Raw genomic sequence first — 19,550 nt, 5'->3', positions numbered from 1 at the left:
CCGGTACATTATCCATAAGTTCTGGGAGGATCCAATACATACCCTGACGTAGAATATAGGCTTGATGGTACCTATAGAAATTTGGAAAATTTACCCCTCCCTCCTTAATTGATTTTTGCAAGGTTACTAAAGCTATTCTAGGTGTTTTACCAAGCCAAAGAAATTTTGTTAAAATGCTATTAAGCTTTTTATAAAAGGACCCCTGAAAATAAATAGGTATCATACTCATTTGGTAACAAACTACAGGTAACATCATCATTTTAATAGTTTGAACTCTTCCCCACCAAGAAATATGTAATGGGTTCCATTGCTCACATAACTCCGTAACTTTTTTTAATACATATTTTTCATTCTCTTTTACAGTATCTTCAATTGTATTTTTAACTTGAATGCCAAGATATTTAAATCCTTCTTCTTTCCATATAAATGGAAAAGTGTCAAATAATCCTTTTGCACAATAAATATTTAAAGGTATAATTTCAGATTTATTCCAATTAATTTTATAACCTGAAAATTTGCCAAACTTATCAATTAATTCCAATAAAGAAGATAAGGTAGACTCTGGATTTCTCAAATAAAGCAAAATATCATCAGCATAAGCTGAAATTTTATATTCCATATCTGAATATGGAATACCTTGTATCTCCCTCGTTTGCTGTATTGCTAACAATAAGGGTTCTAATACAACATCAAATAACAAAGGAGATAAAGGACAACCTTGTCTAACTCCCCTCTGCAATTGAAAACCATCAGATATCTTATTATTAATATTTAATCTTGCAATCGGGAAGCTATACAATGTTTTTACCATTTGTATAAATACAGAACCTATACCAAACCATTCTAAAGCCTGATACATAAAATTCCATTCTACTCTATCAAATGCTTTTTCAGCATCTAATGAAACTGTAAAAGCTGGTTCATCTATTTTTTTTGACAAGTTTAACATGTGAAACAATAATCTAGAGTTATTAGAGGAATGTCTTTTAGCAACGAAACCCGTTTGATGCATATCTATAATATGTGGGAGAGCTTTGGCTAATCTCAAAGCCAAAATTTTTGCCAAAAGTTTATTATCAACATTTATCAAAGATATAGGCCTGTAGTTTGAGACCAAAGTAGGATCTTTATTTGGCTTAGGCAAAACAATTATTATTGATTCAGCCATAGTACCTTTAATATTACCTTTTATAAGTTGTGTCTGATATAAATTTAGTAAATATGGGGAAAGGACATTTTGAAATGTTTTATAAAATTCTACTGTATAACCATCACCACCTGGAGCGGATCCAACTCTAAGAGATCTCAATGCTGTTTCTAATTCTTTTAATGATATAGGTTCATCTAAACTCCGTTTTATATGATCAGGAACCTTAGGTCCATTAATTAAATCTAAAAAATTTTTTCCATCTTTTTGTCTCTCCAAATAAGGCTCGGAAGAATATAGGTCCTTATAAAATTTTAAAAATTGTTTTAATATTATATTTGTTTGATTTGTTATTATACCATTATCATCTTTTATTCCATTAATATTAGTTTTCCTTTTTTTTGCTTTAAGATAATTTGCCAATAATCTCCCCGCCTTATTAGAATTTCCATAATACATTGTTTGCTTGGAAAACAAATCTCTTCTTATCATTTTTGAAGTTAATTCATTATATTTACCTTTTGCTTTCAAAAGAGCTTGCAAAACTTCATTTTCCCATTTACTTATCAATTTAGCTTCTAATATTTTTATTTCTTTTTCTAATTCTATATATTGTATTTTAATCTGTTTCCTAATAAAAGCTGAATATGATATAATATTACCCCTCATAGTTGCTTTAAATGCATCCCATACATTCTCTATAGATGTATCCTCCACTAAATTTATTTGAAAGAAATCGTTAATTTGTGTTTTAAAATTTTCCAAAAATTTGTCATCCACAAGCAATGCATTATCAAATCTCCAAAGAGGTCTACCATTCTCTAATTGATCTAATTGTAATTCTATCCATACTCCCGCATGATCCGAAATAATAATAGGATCTATGGAAGCTTTAATCACCTGTTGCACTTTATTTGTTGAAACAAAAATATAATCTATTCTTGAAAATGATTTATGAACCTGTGAACAAAATGAAAATTCCTGATCATTAAAATGAAGAATACGCCATATATCTTTCAAATCACATGATTGAACCAAATTATCTAAACCTAAAGATTTTATACTTTTACCTGGTTTTTTATCCAATAATGGATCCATTACAGCATTAAAATCTCCAGCCACCACTAAATTAGAAGCAGCCAGTGGTAACAACATATTCTGTAATTTTTTAAAAAATTCTGATTGATTCGAATTAGGGGCATATATATTGAACAACGTCAGGGCATCATTTCCCATACCTATATCAATATGTATCCATCTTCCATGTGGATCTGAATTTTTTACCTTAATCTTGGCCATACATTTTTTATTTATAAGAATTGCTACCCCTGCTTTTTTACCCTCTGCTGGAGCAAAAAAAACATTCCTTTACCCACCCACCCGATAGTTTCTGTGATTCCTTTATACTAAGATGGGTCTCCTGCAGACAGTAAATATCCGCATTTTGCTTTTTTAAAAATGTTAATACTTTTTTCCTTTTGATTACGTGATTCAGGCCATTGACATTAATAGAATATATCTTAAAAGACATTATACATTTTAATACTTCTCATTATAATCTTTTTCTCCTCTTCTTTCATATTTAGAATCCAAAAAATGTTTTTCATGACACACATATTTACCCCTAAAGTATCTAATCCCTTGTTTATTTTTTCCTTAATCATTCTAGTAAATATTCTCCTTTTCCCTCCCTTTCCCACCCAATACAATGGCTGCTTAAGGATACACATTGGAACTGTAATCCAAACATTCTCCTCCCCTCTAGGCATTCAATATTCAATCAAATTCCCCTTCTATTTATTTATATTAACCTTTAATATCTTTAGTCATATTTTCATAACATTTCATTAATGTATCTTTATCCATTTAACAGTTTTTAATTTATATTTCCTTGGTATTATTATTTACATCATAAAATTTCATCTTAAACATATATTTAGTATGTTATTAATGTTTTTCCTATATATTGCTCTTTCTTTCTTATAAATTTTTATTGTCTTTTCTTTATATCATTTTTTTCTTTCTTCAGATATTTCAATATTTCATACTTTTATAATTATTTCATAAAGTCATCAAAACCCATCTTAAAATTTTATGTTAAAATATCATAGGTTCTGGTTTAGAAAGAAAAGCTTTTAGTTTTTCTGGATCCTCGAAGTACAAGGATTTATCTCCAGATGATACTCTCATTTTCGCCGGATAATATAGATCATATTTAAAACCTTTTTCTTTTAGTTGAGGTCTCATGTCTAATAGTCTCTTTCTTTTATTTGCTGTGTTTTTGGCAAAGTCCGGTAACAGCTTAGAATTCTTAAAATAAATCTACCAGGTAGTTTTAAAAAAAAAAAAGCCTCCACAAACAGTTGTGCCCCTAGCTGTGGCAACTCCCTCTGTTATTACAGGCTGTGTCTCCTTAAATAGAGCATGAATTTACAAGAAAAAAGATTAGCAAAGGTAAGAACCTAATCTTTTCATAATGTGATATAAATGCATAGAAAAATCATGTTTTTATATTGATTATGAATATGCAATTTAACTGCTTAGGAAAGCTATATGGTTTATAAATAAAATGAGTTTTTGGTTCAAGCAGTCATGCCAAGATTTAAGGGTCAGTCCAACTTCAGCATTCTCTTGTGAAATGTTGATATGTTATAATTTACACTTTTTTTATGTTGTATGTGGACAGATCAGTGGTCGTGAAGTGTTTGAATTCCGACCTGAATTGGTGGATGATGATGATGAAGAAGCAGATGACACCGAATACGTCCAGGAAACGGATGAAACTGAGGTACGGCTTTTCCAGCTAATTTAGTTGCAGCTGCTGATCCACTCTTATGTCCTTCCTAGCAATATAGAAATTTTAATGATGACCTGTTATTTACATTGCTCTTATATAGGCATTACTCAATAAGAGAGAATTTTGTCAATGTTTTCAGTGACACTGTATGAAAAAGAAAACAAACACAGTGGTAATGACCAGATGGATGAACTGGGTATTCCAGCATGGATTATTCTTTATTGTAGAACAATATCCTGCTAACTTTTTAAAGCTGTGGCACACTAAACTCGGAGCCATAGCTGGAGGGCATCTGGAAGTGCGCGGACATTGACACGATTACATGTGTGATGTCACGTGCATGCTTGGAGGCCTTCCAGACAGGGTCCTGAGCCTGTAATTACTACATCGGGGGGGGAGGGGGGAAGTTATGGGAGGAGGAGAGGCGCCAGTGCCAGCTGACTGCCTTTCACCGCAAAAGGCACATACTGTAAGCAGTCACCCAGCGCTTCATCCTCGCCAGCATCTCGCAGCACACAGTTTCTGATATACTGTTGTAGAACAATGTGAAGAAACAGATAGTTGAAACCACACAAGACTTGACATGGATAACGTTTCGATATAAATGCCTTCATCATGAGTCCACAGCATAATATGTGGTTTCCTAGTGAATACATAACTCAAAAAGCAATAAAGGCTTAATAGTCCAATAACATCCAAATGATACCTACTTGTCTTATAAAAAGTTTAAAATAGGCACCTTTTCCACCTCCAAGTGAGGCACCCTGTGATAAATTCTATACGCTTTTATTATGAAAATCTTTAGGCTGAAAAATTTCTTTCAGTAAAGGAAAGTAAAAAGAAAATAGCAAAATTCAATAAATGTTGATCAAATGATACATTTCATCTATCTCAAGATGGCAAAAATTTAACATTACACCTACAGTTGTCATGCCTTGTTCAGTTACTCATGAAGTGGCGATTATTTTATTTCTTGATTTTCATTTGACTTGTCTTAAACACCTTGCCAAGATCATTGCATTCCACAGTCTTTTCTTCTTTTGTTCTTCGGGCTTCTGTTCTTTGACAGTGGAACACATGGGCTCTTGTTTTGTTTGCATAAGTATTTTACTGCCATGTTTTCTGGTTAGGCTCTTTTTTGATGTGATTATGTGTTTCTTAGTAATTGAATATTTAAATAGCAGAATTAGATGTGTTGCCTTTTTATATTTGCACAAAAATTAAGAAGCTGGCTTTACCATAAGTTCATTTCAAACATGAATTTATTTGATGCTCTGCTTTGAATGAAACTTGATTCTTTGCAGGTAGAAGATACAAGCGACATAAATGATATTGATGTAAGCAGATTTGTCCCTCAAGCTGTAGATGAGACGGGCATTACAGTTGCCAGTCTAGAGAGATTCAGCACCTACTTTATATCAGCTCAAAAGGACGGTAAGTGAATTTTCTTGAATGCAGCCTCCAGTTTTTTTCAACAAACATATAGTAGGAAAAGGTGATAAAGAGAGATTGTGCTGGCAAACAAAATTGTTTGTTGCGTGGAATGGCTGAAAATAGATGTTTTCTATGTGTTTCTGCTTTAAATCCTTTGCTAATTTGCAAATGGGGGAAAAAGGAAAAAACAAATTAAATTTTAGCTCACCCATTTTTCAATTGTAGCTTTAGGCAAGTTACAATCACATACTGTGCATACTTCCCTGTTTCAGAGGTTTGCATTTGAAGCAATGGAGAGATAAATGACTTACACAAGATCACAAGAAGCTGCAGAGGGATTTTAAATAGGCACTCACTGTTCTGAGCATTAAACTGCTTCTCCTAATTAGATGAACTTGCAATGCTTTCCTGATATACTGGATAGTAAATTTGGATGTTTGTGAAATGTTTGGAATTTTCCTGCTATTGGTTATCCTATGTGGAGCTGCATTATGTTCCTCCTTACAGTATCAGATCAAAAATAATTCTACATATAAAATCTTACTAGCCAAATGTGATGTGAGCCTTACTGCACCTATGATCATTTCCATTGTTTAAGTAGGCAGGGGTGTTTTAGCCTGCTATACCTGAAATGCCATCATATTTTGACCTCTCCAGAGATTTTTGTGAACATAAGAATAGCCTTACTGGATCAGCCCAATGGTCCATCAAGCCTAGTAGCCCGTTCTCACGGTGGCCAATCCAGGTCATTAGTACCTGGCAAAAACCCAAAGAGTAGCAACATTCCATGCTACCGATCCAGGGCAAGCAGAGACTTCCCCCATGTCTTAATAACAGACTATGGACTTTTCCTCCAGCAATTTGTCCAAACCTTTCTTAAAACCAGCTACGCTATCCGCTTTTACCACAACTTCTGGCAACGTGTTCCAGAGCTTAACTATTCTCTGAGTGAAAAAATATTTCCTCCTATTGGGGTGTCGCACTCGGAAGGGTCGAGTCCCTCCCCCCCATTTTCCCCAAATCCCCAGGTTTTTCTGAATCTGGAGGAGCCTCAACAGTATGCCTTGCCACCGATACTGGCACTGACTACAATTTAGAGTGTCTGTGGGGTCTGCTTTTTCTTGATGCAGCTGGTTTGACTGTGGGAAGAAATAAAAAGAAAAAATATGATGAGCAATAAAAGTAGTTTTGTATTTTAAAAAAAAGAGGCCTGAGGCTGCTGTTTTTTACATGTCATTGTGCATGGGATTTTGGTGCTTTCATTATGAATGCTTCGAAAAAGTAGAAAAAGTGCACGATTGGTGGATTCAGCTGGCAGGTGCATGAAATGTTCCTGCCACCTCGAGAAAGACCTGGCTTCAGGTGTCAGCGTGCTGGATTCTCCTTTGCATGCACATCGCTGGTCAGCGGTGGGGTGAGCCCCAGGCTTCCCCTGTCGCCCACGCTGGGCTTTCCTTAGCAGCCGACAGTCTGTCAGATTCGGTGTTGCAGTCTGCAGGAGAGGCTGGGGATTCTGTTTCAGCTGCAGGAGCTAGCGGTTGTTCTATAGCAGTGGGGTCAGCTATGCCTTCAATGCCGCGTATGTTTTCTGGTGACAGTTTAGCGATGGCCCTTCCTTCAGTTTTGGCAGGAAGTGCATTTAATTTGCCCACATCCTCGGGCGACCTTCCTCCTGACTTGGAAAGGCAGGAACAGGTCTTACATGTGTCTTCTGCTCCTAACATAAATGCTATGTTGCCGCTGGGGGATTTTTCCTTTGTTTTGGTGTTGTCCATATGTAAGGCTTATTTACAGGCGGCTGGAGGTCCTACTTTGGTGCTGGAGGGTTTCAGGGTTGTCTGGGGGGTTTATCCCTTCCACGGCCGCCCCGTTCAGTCTCCTGCCGTGGCTGCTTCTGTCCAACTCCCCTTCAGCTGCCTCTGTCAAACTCCTTTGTCCAAGCAGCCGTGGGCATCTTGGAATGAGGATTCTTTTATGGCTGATCAGTTTTCTCAGGATGAGGAATGGGATCTTGGGGAGAACCTTACAGATCCATGGGGGGGAGTCTGATTTTTTGGGATGGAGACATTTTAGAGATGCTGGTTGACGAGGACGCATCTGTTGTGCACATATTTCAATGGGAAGAGTTGCAAGAACTCATTCTTCAGGTGTCTTTGGTTTTATACTTTGAAGAGGAAGCTAAGAACCCTCCTCGTGTTGTGGACCCTCTCCTGAGGGATCCGTTCAGCATCCCGCTCTTTCCCTATGCATCAGGATATTTGGGATGTAGTGCATGCTCAGTGAAAAGTTCCAGATGTGCCTTTTCATGTGGCATGGTCAATGGTGAGACTACCCCATCTCTGATGGTGATAGAGATACCTTTAAGTCTCCTGTGGTTGATGTGGTGGTCTTGGCTATTGCACACAGACATACTGTGCCGGTTGAAGGTGGTTTGGCCTTGAGAAACCTTCAGGACTGTAAAATGGAGGCTCTGCTTAAACAAAGTTTTGGCATTGCTGCCCTGTCTGTCCTGGTGGCCCGGGCTTGTTTCCAGTGGTCTGAGCGAGTTCTTGACTGTGAGTCCACTGACTGGTCCTTAGTGGATCAGAAAGTGGCTAAGATTGAGATAGACACTTCTTATCTCCATTTATGATCTTTTGCATGCCTCGGCTAAGTCCATGGCTCTTGGAGTAGCTACCCGCCATATTCTGTGGCTTCGGGTTGGTCAGCGGATGCGGCATCTAAAACTAAGCTCAGTAGTTCCCCTTTCAGGGTTCCTTTCTTTTTGAGGAGGAGTTAGATAAGCTGGTTTAGGCTTTGAGTGACTCTAAAGTGCCTCGGTTACTGGAGGACCGACCTCGCCAGGCTTCGTGAGATAGTGCTGCCCGGGAGTGTTTGTGTAACTTTCGGATGTACCACCCTGGTTGGGGTGTGACCTCTTTTCCTTCCAGAGGATGTTTCTTTCAACGCATGCAGTCCTTTCTGGGGGCCCGCTGGGGGGGGGGGTTGCAACTCCTCCTGGGGCTCCTCCGCTGCCCATCCATCCCAATGACTCGTTGCAGGTTCTTCCCCTGGTTTCAGTCAGAGCCCAGCTACGGGAGTTTTAGTAGGGGTGGGCTGAGATCACCATGGACCAGTGGGTCCTGGAAGTGATTTGGGATGGTTATGCTCTGGAGTTTCCTGAACTTTACCAGATTGTTCCTTGCCTCTCCTCTACTTGTCAGGCGATTTGCAAGAAGAGGACTTTTCTCCAGACACTGCTCAGGTTGCTGGACCTCAAAGCATTAGTCCCAGTACCTTCTCGGGAGATGTGCACCGGCAAATACTCTATTTACTTCATGGTGCCTAAAAAAGAGGGGTCTTTTCAGCCCATTTTGGATCTCAAAGGTGTGAACAGGGCTCTCCGGGTTCTCTCTCTTTGTATGGAAACCCTAAAATCCATAATTCTGGCGGTCCAGCCAGGGGAATTTCTGACTTCTCTTGACCTGACGGAGGCTATCTGCATGTTCCAATTCAGGCCTCCCATTGATTCCTTCACTTTATGATCTTAGGAGAGCATTATCCATTTTAGTGCGCTTCCCTTTGGTCTGGGCACAGTTCCATGAATCTTTGCCAAGATTGTGATGGTAGCTGTGGCCTTGCACAAGGAGGGCATTCTGGTACACCCCTATCTGGACGACTGGTTGATTTGTACAACGTCGTTTCAAGAGACCTCTCGGGTTACGACTTGGGTTGTGGAGTTTCTGCAGTCCCTGGGCTGGGTGGTCAATTTGTCCAAGAGTTCTGACATCGGAGAGAAGGTCCGGGCCAGGTAATTTCTCTCCAATGTCACAACTGACGTCAAGGGAGGGCTTGTGGGCTGGTGGCGTGCAATCGCTGCATGCTGGCCCTTCCCTTCCTGGAGTTGCGGCGGCAAGCGGGCGGGGAGCAGCGGAGGACGGTCAGCCTGCTTACCCCCAACAAGCAGACGTAAACGCTCAACAAATATTTTGTCCTGGGAGGAGGGTTGGTCACCAAATTGGCAAGGCCGATTTTTAAAAAAAAACAAATTGATTCAAATTAATTCACCCTAAGTGAATCAGTAAATTGATTCAAATCAGAAATTGGGCAGCACTAGTCTCCACAGATTCATGATCTGGACTCTCCGTTCCTCTTTGGGAGTTAGTTAGTCACAGCCTGCGCTGGTAGCTACAGATTTCTAATCTAATTCAGGGAATGAGCCTAGATCTATACCTGCATACACGGCTCTTATGATGTTTAAGCTGCACAGTGCAAGAAATCCTGTGCAAATTTTACATAGTTATGTCTTGAGAGACTTGCATATGAGTTCCTGCTCCACACAATTTACAATTTGTAAGAGCTGCACAGGTTGGTACAGATTGAATGCTTGTTTCATAATGGTAACCAATTCAGGGTCATAATATTGGGCCTGCTTTCATTCTAACCACAGAAAGGCAGTAGTACTTCAAATCCTATCCCCTTCTAGGCACTGTAATGCCAACTTCCCCTCCCCCCCCCAAAAAAAAAAAAAATAGAAATACTAGCACTGACACTGTTTACCACACCTCTGAAAACCTTGGCTTGAAAGAGGAGGCATAGCTTAATGGTTCGAGGGGATACGATCGAGACTTTCAAAATACTGAAAGGAATCGACAAAATAGAGCAGGAAAAAAAATTATTTATAATGTCCAATGTGACACGGACAAGAGGACATGGATTGAAGCTAAGGGGGGACAAGTCCAGGACAAATATCAGGAAGTTCTGCTTCCCGCAACGAGTGGTGGACACCTGGAATGCTCTCCCAGAGGAGGTTATTGCGGAATCTACCATTCTAGGATTTAAAAAGAAACTAGATGCACATCTCCTTACGAGAGGCATAGAGGGATATGGGTGACTAAAATTACGCCAGGTGTACACCTGGCTGGGCCTCCCCATGTGCGGATCGCCGGACTTGATGGACCGAAGGTCTGATCCGGAGATGGCAGTTCTTATGTTAGGTTATCTGCCCCAGTGGACAGTGCTTCTCACGGACCCCAGTCTCCTTGGTTGGGGGGCTCAATGTTTTGGTTGCTCAGCTTAGGGAGACTTCCTGGTTGATCAGTGTTCTGAAGACTAGAGCCCTTCGGCTAGCATTGGTGGAATTCCAGTCCTTGCTGGAGGGCAAGTCAGTTTGAGTTCTCTCAGACAATGTCACAGCGGTGGCCTATGTCAGTCACCAGTGGGGGAACCAAGAGACATCTAGTGTCGCTGGAAACCTCCCTCCTCATGGAGTGGGCGAAGGTTCATCTTCTGGACATCTCAGTTTCTCACATTGCCAGAGAGGACTATGTTCAGGCGGACATTCTCAGTTGTCATGCACTGAAATGGACTGTTGGTACTAGCCCTCTCCTGAGAGGAATAAGGAGAGCTTTTATAAAGTATCAAAATAAGTTAAAGGATAATAAATTATTTATAGTTTTAAGAAGTGACAAATAGAAGATAAATATAATAAAATAAAAAATATTTATACAAAAATAAGAATATTAATGAGGGGGGTTGGTGGTGAAGCCTATGATTGAAATTGAGAGCAACTAACAAAGGTGATGATGAAGCACCTATTGGTGTAAATGCTCCAAGTCTGAGGCTATTTCACCACTTAATACAGAGCATAAGGGATATAGGTGAGTTTAGCTCACGGGTGGGTAATATAGTATTATTTTTCAAAGGGTGTGGTAGTGAACCATAGAGAGGAGGGCCCAAGCCCATAAGCCACTCTAACCACTAAATTTCACCAAAACCCAACTATACTGCTATAGAAGTGCCACCTGCAGTCATAAGGGCTATTGGTGTGGTAGACAGGTAGGTATAGTAGGTTTAGGCGAGGGAGTTCACCATAAATTATAAGTGGGTTATGGTGAGATGTTCTTATGGCACACTTTATTTGAAGTTCACAGCAGTGCCCTCTAAGGTGTCCCACTACTCTGTTGACATGTCTGTGTAGCCAGGTCATCACAATGATGGCCACTCCCACATCCAAATGGTCTGGATTTGGATGTTTTCAACTTGGACATTTCTGTGGTCGCAAATGAAGTATAAAGTTAAGACGTCCTAAAGGTTGGACGTTGGCCTAGACATCCAACTAGACAATTTTCAAAATATATATTTTTGGATGTGTAGCAGTTTGGCTTTTGAAAATGGAGGTTTCTGTGCTTCCGACTTTGGATGTTTAGCAGGACCCCCCCCTCCCACCAAGTCAGCCTTTTCGAAAATGGCCCTCATTCTCCAACTTGATAAGTGAATTACTTCGGTTTTTTATGGTGCTTTTAGAATTGGGCATCTGCTACAGAAGCATTACAACTAGAGTAATCATAAAATTATTCCCTGTCTCAGGAGATCTACAGAGACACATCTGTATGTCTTATTGTGAATATAATAAAATGTTACAGGTCTAAGGAGCCTTTGGCAGTCATTGCATTTTTACAGGTGTTTTCATTTCAATGCAACCTAAGGAAATATCACCATAAATACCTTGCTAGAAGGAAAAATACCGTAGGGAGGTTCATAGTCATTTATTTTGAAGAAAACCAAATTTTTTTCTTGGGGGGTGTTCTGCATAAAGATTGAGATTATCAAAGATTATTAATTGTTGTTTTGACTGGCAATATTCATGTGTTTGCTTCCTTCAGCAGAAAGCAAATTGAATGAAGCTTCAGGAGGTGAAGCAGAGAATGGAGTACAAAGTGATTTAGAAGATGAGGATGAGGATGAAGCTGAGCAAGAAAATGGTGAAATTGATGCTGTTCCTGTTGATGAGAACCTGTTTACTGGTGAGGACTTGGATGAGCTAGAAGAAGAATTTAGCACACTAGACTTGGAGGAATGATTTAAAATAACTAGTCACACCACTGAGAAGAATGTCGGTCCAACATGAACAGGAAATTCAGACATCATATTTTTTCCATCTAGAATTTGTGAATGGGATGCTTCTGGTTTCCCAAGCTGCTGCTGGAAGGAAGATCAGAGTATTCTTTTTCCATCCCCTATGATATGGTCTTGGCTGCATCTCTTACTAAGTTATCAGGATAGTACATAACTGAAATGAAAAATAAAGGGCATTTCGGAATATGAGAATTTGTTGTAACTGTCAAAGGACTACAGCTGCTTTCTCAGCATTGTGCATTTAAGTGGTGTGTGTGAGTGTTTCTACCAAGTACATACATCATCCAGCAAACCAGGAACGTCCTTCATCAAAGTTGCTTCATTTTCTTTGAAATGGTTTCTTTTTTGTGGCTGAAGAAATAAAAATACTGAAAGAATTGATACAACATATGAAACTCACAATTTGTTTCTGATTTTAGACGTGTTAAATTACTTCTACACGTTGGATCAGATGGACATTACTAAAGGTTTCTAACTGACACAGCAGCAGTCCCTGCTGTCGAACTCTTAAATTTCCACTTTATCTTTTTGCCAATACAAAAATTTGTAAATAATAAAGGCAGTCCTCTCCATATTATGCCAGTTGCTATTTTGACTTTTGTCCTTTCTCTTGGTTTTGAGATGCAAACTGAAAGAGTAACTTTGGGGGCTAGGTCATTGTTTCCTAGTTCAGTTTTAGAGACATAACTCAATTTTTGGGTTATCCAGTTAGTCTCTTTTTCATATATATATATTTATTACAGAAATCTTAAAAATCAAACCTATAAGGTGTTTCTCCAGGACAAGTTCGGAAATCACTTAGGGCTAGATGCACTAAAGTCAATCGGTAATACCTACTGGATCGCTGTTGGCCGATTGCAGAAGAGTGATCGATGCGCTAACAAGTTTGTATGCAAACCCAACAGATCACTCAGTGAGCAATTGACATGTGTAGAGCCCTAACAGCAGTGACAGGAGAAGCAACCTCCTGTCACTGCTGTTAGGGCTTCTTTTTTTTTTTTAATGGCACAAATGTTGTGCGTGTTACACACGCACAATCTGCCCCATTAAAACGACCCCCCACAAATCGGCACCGTTCCCTCCCCACGGAAGCAAAAATGGCAGGAGGGATGCCTACTCCCTTCTTCCTGGCTGAATACTCCCGTGCCATGCCCCCACCCGGTCCTGGACCCCTGTGCCACCAACACCCCCAAACCATCCCCTACTCTTCCCCCCTTTTTTCTGGAAAAAAAAGGCAGGAGGAATGTGCCACTGGATGCTTCCACTATCCCCCCCTCTCCACACACACATATACACTCCCTTAACCCCTCCTTACCTTGGTAAACATTAGGAGCTGGAAGGAAAACGGCGGGTCTTCCCCTATCTGGTGCACCATTTGATGCACGGGGAGGAGCCTAAGGCCCTGATTGGCTGAGATGCCTAAGGCCCCTCCCATTGAAAAAAAAAAACAGGCAGACCTGTCATTTTTTTATAATCGCTAAAACCCCATTTAAAAAATTTTTTTTACTGCATCAATCACTTGACTGTTTTTTTGCGTGGGATTTTAGCTAATTTGCATGGCTGAATTGGGAAAATAGTCAATCGAGGGGAAAAACACGTGGTGGGCCATTTTGTGAGTCGGGTCTTTAATAGCAATCATCGCTAAAGCTGTGAAAACAGGTTTAGCAGCAATCACTGACTTAAGTGAATCTAGCCCTTACCTTTTCCTGGCATATATGTGGTTCCTGAAGTTGCTTTAGGAACGGAGTTCTTTAGTTAATACTTTATTTGTGCTGGACACTAGCAGTATTTCAGTGGGTCCAATTTTTTGTGTTTTTTTGGATGTCTGTCTATCTACAATACTAGTAGCTAATCTAGTAATGAATTTGCCTACCTAGGTGGAATGAATGAATTAAGGATTATTGTAGAAATCATCTCTAGTTTCCATTTTTAGTGTGAACACAAATTGCATTGTATCTAGATTAAATGTGCCTTCTCTATTGAATAGAAGCAAGTGCAAAAACAGTTAAAAGGCTTGATAACACTAAGGCCTTCTTTATTAACATATCCATGTTAACAGCAGCATTTACAAGTGTAGATTGCATATGTAAATGATGACTTTAGAAAAACGCTTTTTACACATGGAGATCACATCACATAGAAATTTCAAGGGGGTGGTGGGAGGTGAGGTTTTGACATGCCTTAGAATAAAAATCTACACGTGTATTCCTCATTTTTACAAAGGGCATGCACATTCATGGGAGCATATCCCTGTAAGGTTTTACTAGCTCAGAGCCACACACAGAGTTTAGTAATGTGCTAGTTTTGGCTAGGGCTTCACCTGAGGAACTAAAGTAATTTTCATTAATTAATTATTCATTTCCTTTAAAAATAAAAATTACAACCGCCCTACTTAATTGGCAGTATTTACATCTAGACTGAAGCAAATACATGGGAAAAGTGGCTCAATTTAATACATGGAAGTTGCAAAATTGCTGCTTCCATTTATAAGTGCCAGCACTTCCATGTGGAAGCTACTGAGCTAGAGCTGATAATTTTTTTCAGCATTTATTTGTAAAATGGCTATTCTCACTGTGTGTGCAGCCAAATCTATGCACTTCTTTAGGTGTTTTAGAAAAGTATCCGTGCTGGCAGGATTCCAAAAAGTAGATTCCATGCTGCTTGCCTTTAGGGATAAGAAGTGAATTTCCCTAAATCTGCATTGATAATGGTTTATGGTCATTTCCTGTAGGATCCTGTCCAAACTTTTTTCTTTTTGTTTTTTTTAAATCCAGCTTGATAGCTGCCCCACCAACAATAAATTTTCAGAGTTTAATTATACATTGAGTGAACTTGTAGACTTCTTTTATAAAATTAGCTTCTTAGCATTTAGTGTGTGCTAATACTGTTAGTATGTGCTAAGCTAAATTTGAATACCTTAGGCAATGGAGGTAACTTGTCCATGGTCACAAGGGGCAGCAGTGAGGTAAGAAAGATTTAGACCCTGGCTGCTTCGATTCCTAGCCTGCTGTCCTAGCTAAACTTGCGCTTGAAAACACCGGCATATAATATTTATAAACCATTTTAGTTGTACCCTAGAAAGGCAATGTATCCAAATCCCTTGCCCATTACCTAAGGGTTATGGGTAAGGGATTTGGATACACTGCCTTTTGGAGGTTCAACCAAAGTGGTTTACTTATTTGCTTCAAGCGCAAGTTTAGCTAGAGCAGCAGTCTAGGAATCGGGGCATATAAAGGGTTCCTCATATAGCACTTGTTTCATTCCTAGAAAGAGATTACAGCCTAGGAGCAAAATGATTTTAACACTCGTATTGTGTCTTTAAGGCGGTTATGAAAATGAGTTAGTATTATTTTGGTTCATATCAATGATTACTGGCTTCCTCACCTATTGTACTGGACATATATTAACTTGTAAGTGATTGAAGCTACACTTCTCCCTCTGTATTCGCGGCATTAGGGGAATATCAAGAGCGCGAATACCGAAAAACCGTGAATAACTTTTCATGTGTTATTTACATTTTTTTAATTAAAAACCATAGCGAATAAGGAGAAATCACGAATAACAAAAAATTGCTGGGAATCGGCGATTTTCTCTGTGCATTACTGGGAATCAACTGTGCATGTTGGGAATCAGTGATTTCTCTGTGCAGTGCTGGGAAACAGAGGTTGCCCTGTGCAGTGCTTGGAGTCAGCGATTTTATCTTTAAATGCTGGGAATCGTTGATAATCAGTGATATTCTCTGTGCAATTTGGGATCAGTGATTTTCTTTGTAAAAGTTGTAAATCGGCGATTTCAGTGATGTAATTGGGGGGGGGAGCCAGCATACTGAAAACTGCGAATAATCGAAACCGCGAATGACGAAACAGTGAATACGGAGGGAGAAGTGTAGAATGATAACTCTTGGTAAATTGTATGTGTTTGTGTTGTCTTTGGTCTTGATTCATTCTGCTTTCCCTCTATGAGCAGGATTTAGTGTACAGTGTTGCTTTACTGCAGTATATTTCAGCACTCTATTTAGGTGCAATGTTCTGTAGACATGGGCATCTCAGAAATTAATTTGTATCAAGAGGACAATAGACACCAATAGCCAGCTGTACTGAAGGGGTTTTTTTTCCCCCCATTTAGAATCTGATTCACTTCTCGCTCATTCTGGGCCGTTGGGGAAAATGCATAATACTGAGGATCTGAATGAGTTCATTCTATCCACCACACAGATTTTTAGAATCTCAAGTCAGTGACAAATTTGTCTGTGAAGCTGACTATATGACTATTTCTGAACAAATGTTTTGGCTAGTGCTTAGTAACTTACCTATTATTGAACAGGAACAAACTAGTTTCCTCAGTGTGTATTCCTGGTTTCTTGCTGGCCAGTGCACTCCTAGATGAAATAGTTGGAGAAACTAAGGCAATAACACCAGCGTTGGTGCAAAGGTACTAGATGCCCTGGGCAAACTTTCAACCCTGAGCCCCCTGTTAATTTCCTGTTTCCTAGCACCTCCAGGATATTGTTACTCTCAATGCTCCTAGTCTTACTAACATCAGCCCTTCCAAAATAATCCAAAAAGAATGTGATTAGACATCAATCAGGCAATATTTAATCTCATCTCTATGCAGTTTTAAAACCTCTCCTGCCCACTTAAACCCCCATCTTTTTAAAGATTAAACTTTGTCCTCACTATGTACAGTTATGTAATAAACAAGCTATTAGACAGCTTCTCACACTCCTGCAGGTGAAAGTGTACACAGGTGATTTTCTGAGTTTGTATAGCTGGTAGATTATATTCTTTGCTTTGACTGTACCTCTCTGTTGTCCCCAAAATATCTGCCACCCTAGGCAACCATCTAGCCTGCCTGTTGGTTAAGTCAGCCCTGAATAAAATATTCTAAAGTGCTTTCTCTCTCAAATCCCATTGATTTCTTGTGTACCTTCATTCACACCTGACATTACTTTTTAACTGTCTGTGATGCAGCAGAAATTGTAACATCTGGATATGTTACAGTCCTAGCTTTTCCTATCATTTTAGCACTCAACATAATTCCTACAAAATGGTGCAAATGTGATGTTTACACCAGTTATTTTGCAGTTTTCTCTATGATAAAGCAACAGAAAGGGGCAGTGTTTGGAAAAGATGAATAAGATGAGGAGGGAAAATAACAAAAAAATTATTAAAATACCTCATGGGGATGACTAACACAAGTAACAAGCATCTCTCTCTCTTGTAAAGAAGTCCTAGCTCATAAGATGAGGTACATAGACCAAGGGCTCTTTTTACGAAGTTGCACTAGCAGTATTAGCAAACGCTACAATGCCACACGCGCTAGACGCTAACACCTCAGAGCTGGCGTTAGTATTTTCCGTGTAGCGCGGGGTTAGCGCACGCAGCATTGTAGCGTGCGCTAAAAACGTGCACTTTCGTAAAAGGAGCCCCAAGTCACTCTTTGCCATAGCTCCAATTGCAGCAAACTACTTTCCTGATGGTATATAGTGCCATTCTTCACAGTGATTTGCACTGGGACAGATCAGCTGCTTTTGCTGTGGTGTTCGGACTCCCTGTGGCATGTGGTGTCATTTCTAATTGTAGCATTATCTTTTTTTTTTTTTTTTTCATTACTTTATTTATCATTATTCGTTACAATTAAATAACAAATATTCATGAATGTCAACAGCATTTCATTCAGCATATAAAATGCATTAAATAAGTACTGTATAAAGAAATTGGTCATCACTGATCTAGTTCCCAATCTAGGAAATAAATTCATTTATATATTACCATCATTGACAGACATAATTTGTGGCTTACTTTACTATGTCACACAACATCCTCCTAAACTAAAAAAAAAAAAAAACCTTAAACTTTCAACAAAGGTTTATCCTTAATAAAGTCCTCCAACTGGGCTGGGTCAAAAAACACATATTTGTCACTTCCATACGAGATAAGGCACTTACATGAAAATTTTAAAAAGAAGGTGGCTCCAATCGCCAAAACCTTCGGCTTTAGCAGTAGGAACTGACTCCTTTTAAATTGAGTCTGTCTAGAGACATCAGGAAAAATTGTTACCCGTTGGCCACAAAACAGGGCATGCTTTTTCACAAAGTATAGCTTTAGAATAGCCTCTTTCTCTAACTGTCTTGAAGGCCACCAGGAGTGTTGCCCGTTTATCTATCATGTCTTTAGAAGATTCAAGAAACTGTGATACATTCAAACTATCAGGTGAAACTATTTTATCCATTTCACCTTCTACTAGGCATTATCTCTTAAGCAAAATACAACAAAAATAGTAAAGGAACCAGCACTATAAAGAGATAGATACAAAACCCATGCATGCACATAACTCAGTGGTCCTTGACAGCCTGGACCTCCAACTAAAGAGAGAGAGGCAATAGTGATTGGAGGTTCAGACTCTAGGAATGCTCCACAAAGGAAACACACACATGCAGTCTTAGAGTCGGGAGGAGGCGCTAGCAAGGGCTAGCTCCGAGTCCCTATTTATTATGCTTCTAAACATCATAGTAACTCCCTCGTTTACACATCTCATGATTGGTGGGTACAAAGGTACATGGTTTTACATTGGTGGATACAAAGATAGGTACATGCTTTTACCTCGTGATTACCCTCCCTTTACCTCGTGCTTTTACCTCATGATCATTCTCCAACTCAGCACTTAGACAAGGGCCTGATTAACACGTGGACAGGGCCTAAGTCTTTGCACATCCTCAAGGCCTGTCAGCTGATGTCCTTTCCTAATAAGGACTGCTCAAATAAGATAAGCATGTGACAGTCCAAAGATTATAATGCATAATCCTTAAGCTATCTTAAATAGTCTTAAGCTCAGGGCCTGCACGTAGGCAGAGTCTGATTGCTGCCCATTTAAGGGTAAACTTGTGTCAGGTTAATATGTGACAAGAGTCATGTGACAAGATGCTAGTATTTTCCTTTACTTAGAAGTGCTACATGGCAAGAAGGGAATGGGGATAATTCATAATTCTTTCCCAGGGGCTCATAATTCTTTCCCAGGGGCGGTAAAATTAGTGTGCCGATTTTGCCCTGTTTCAGAATGGTAGAATGGCGTCCTTACATCAGACTCTGTGGCACTGCTGTATGTCATGTGCCTGAGCACTGTTTTTGCATTTCCCCTTGAACATGCACATGGCCTCAGGAAATCTAGAGAGCAGTCAGGCTCTACCATGGCACTCCACTCAAAGTGGAAAGCCAAAGAGCAATATTGATATCTCACATTCATTCTGCAGTCGTATTCACCTGTACCGGTATGGGT

At 39.5% G+C, this 19,550-nt stretch overlaps 1 protein-coding gene across 2 annotated transcripts in view; it reads left to right on the top strand.

The window, feature by feature from the left end:
* Window positions 1–12,862, top strand: part of ZC3H15 (zinc finger CCCH-type containing 15) — a 40,014-nt gene extending 27,152 nt beyond the window's left edge. Inside the window, exons 8-10 of one of the 2 annotated variants that reach the window (XM_033945987.1) lie at window positions 3,834–3,935; window positions 5,249–5,378; window positions 12,026–12,862. In XM_033945987.1, the coding sequence (XP_033801878.1) occupies window positions 3,834–3,935; window positions 5,249–5,378; window positions 12,026–12,219 (426 nt within the window). In that variant the 3' untranslated portion in view covers window positions 12,220–12,862. Of the gene's footprint in view, window positions 1–3,833; window positions 3,936–5,248; window positions 5,379–12,022 lie in introns of both variants that reach the window. The other variant, XM_033945986.1, reaches the window with a different exon arrangement.
* The last annotated feature ends 6,688 nt before the right edge of the window (window positions 12,863–19,550 follow it).

Source organism: Geotrypetes seraphini, chromosome 5 (assembly GCF_902459505.1).
Source record: "Geotrypetes seraphini chromosome 5, aGeoSer1.1, whole genome shotgun sequence".
Classification (NCBI taxonomy): Eukaryota; Metazoa; Chordata; class Amphibia; order Gymnophiona; family Dermophiidae; genus Geotrypetes; species Geotrypetes seraphini.
This window is presented reverse-complemented; position numbering and strand designations above follow the sequence as displayed.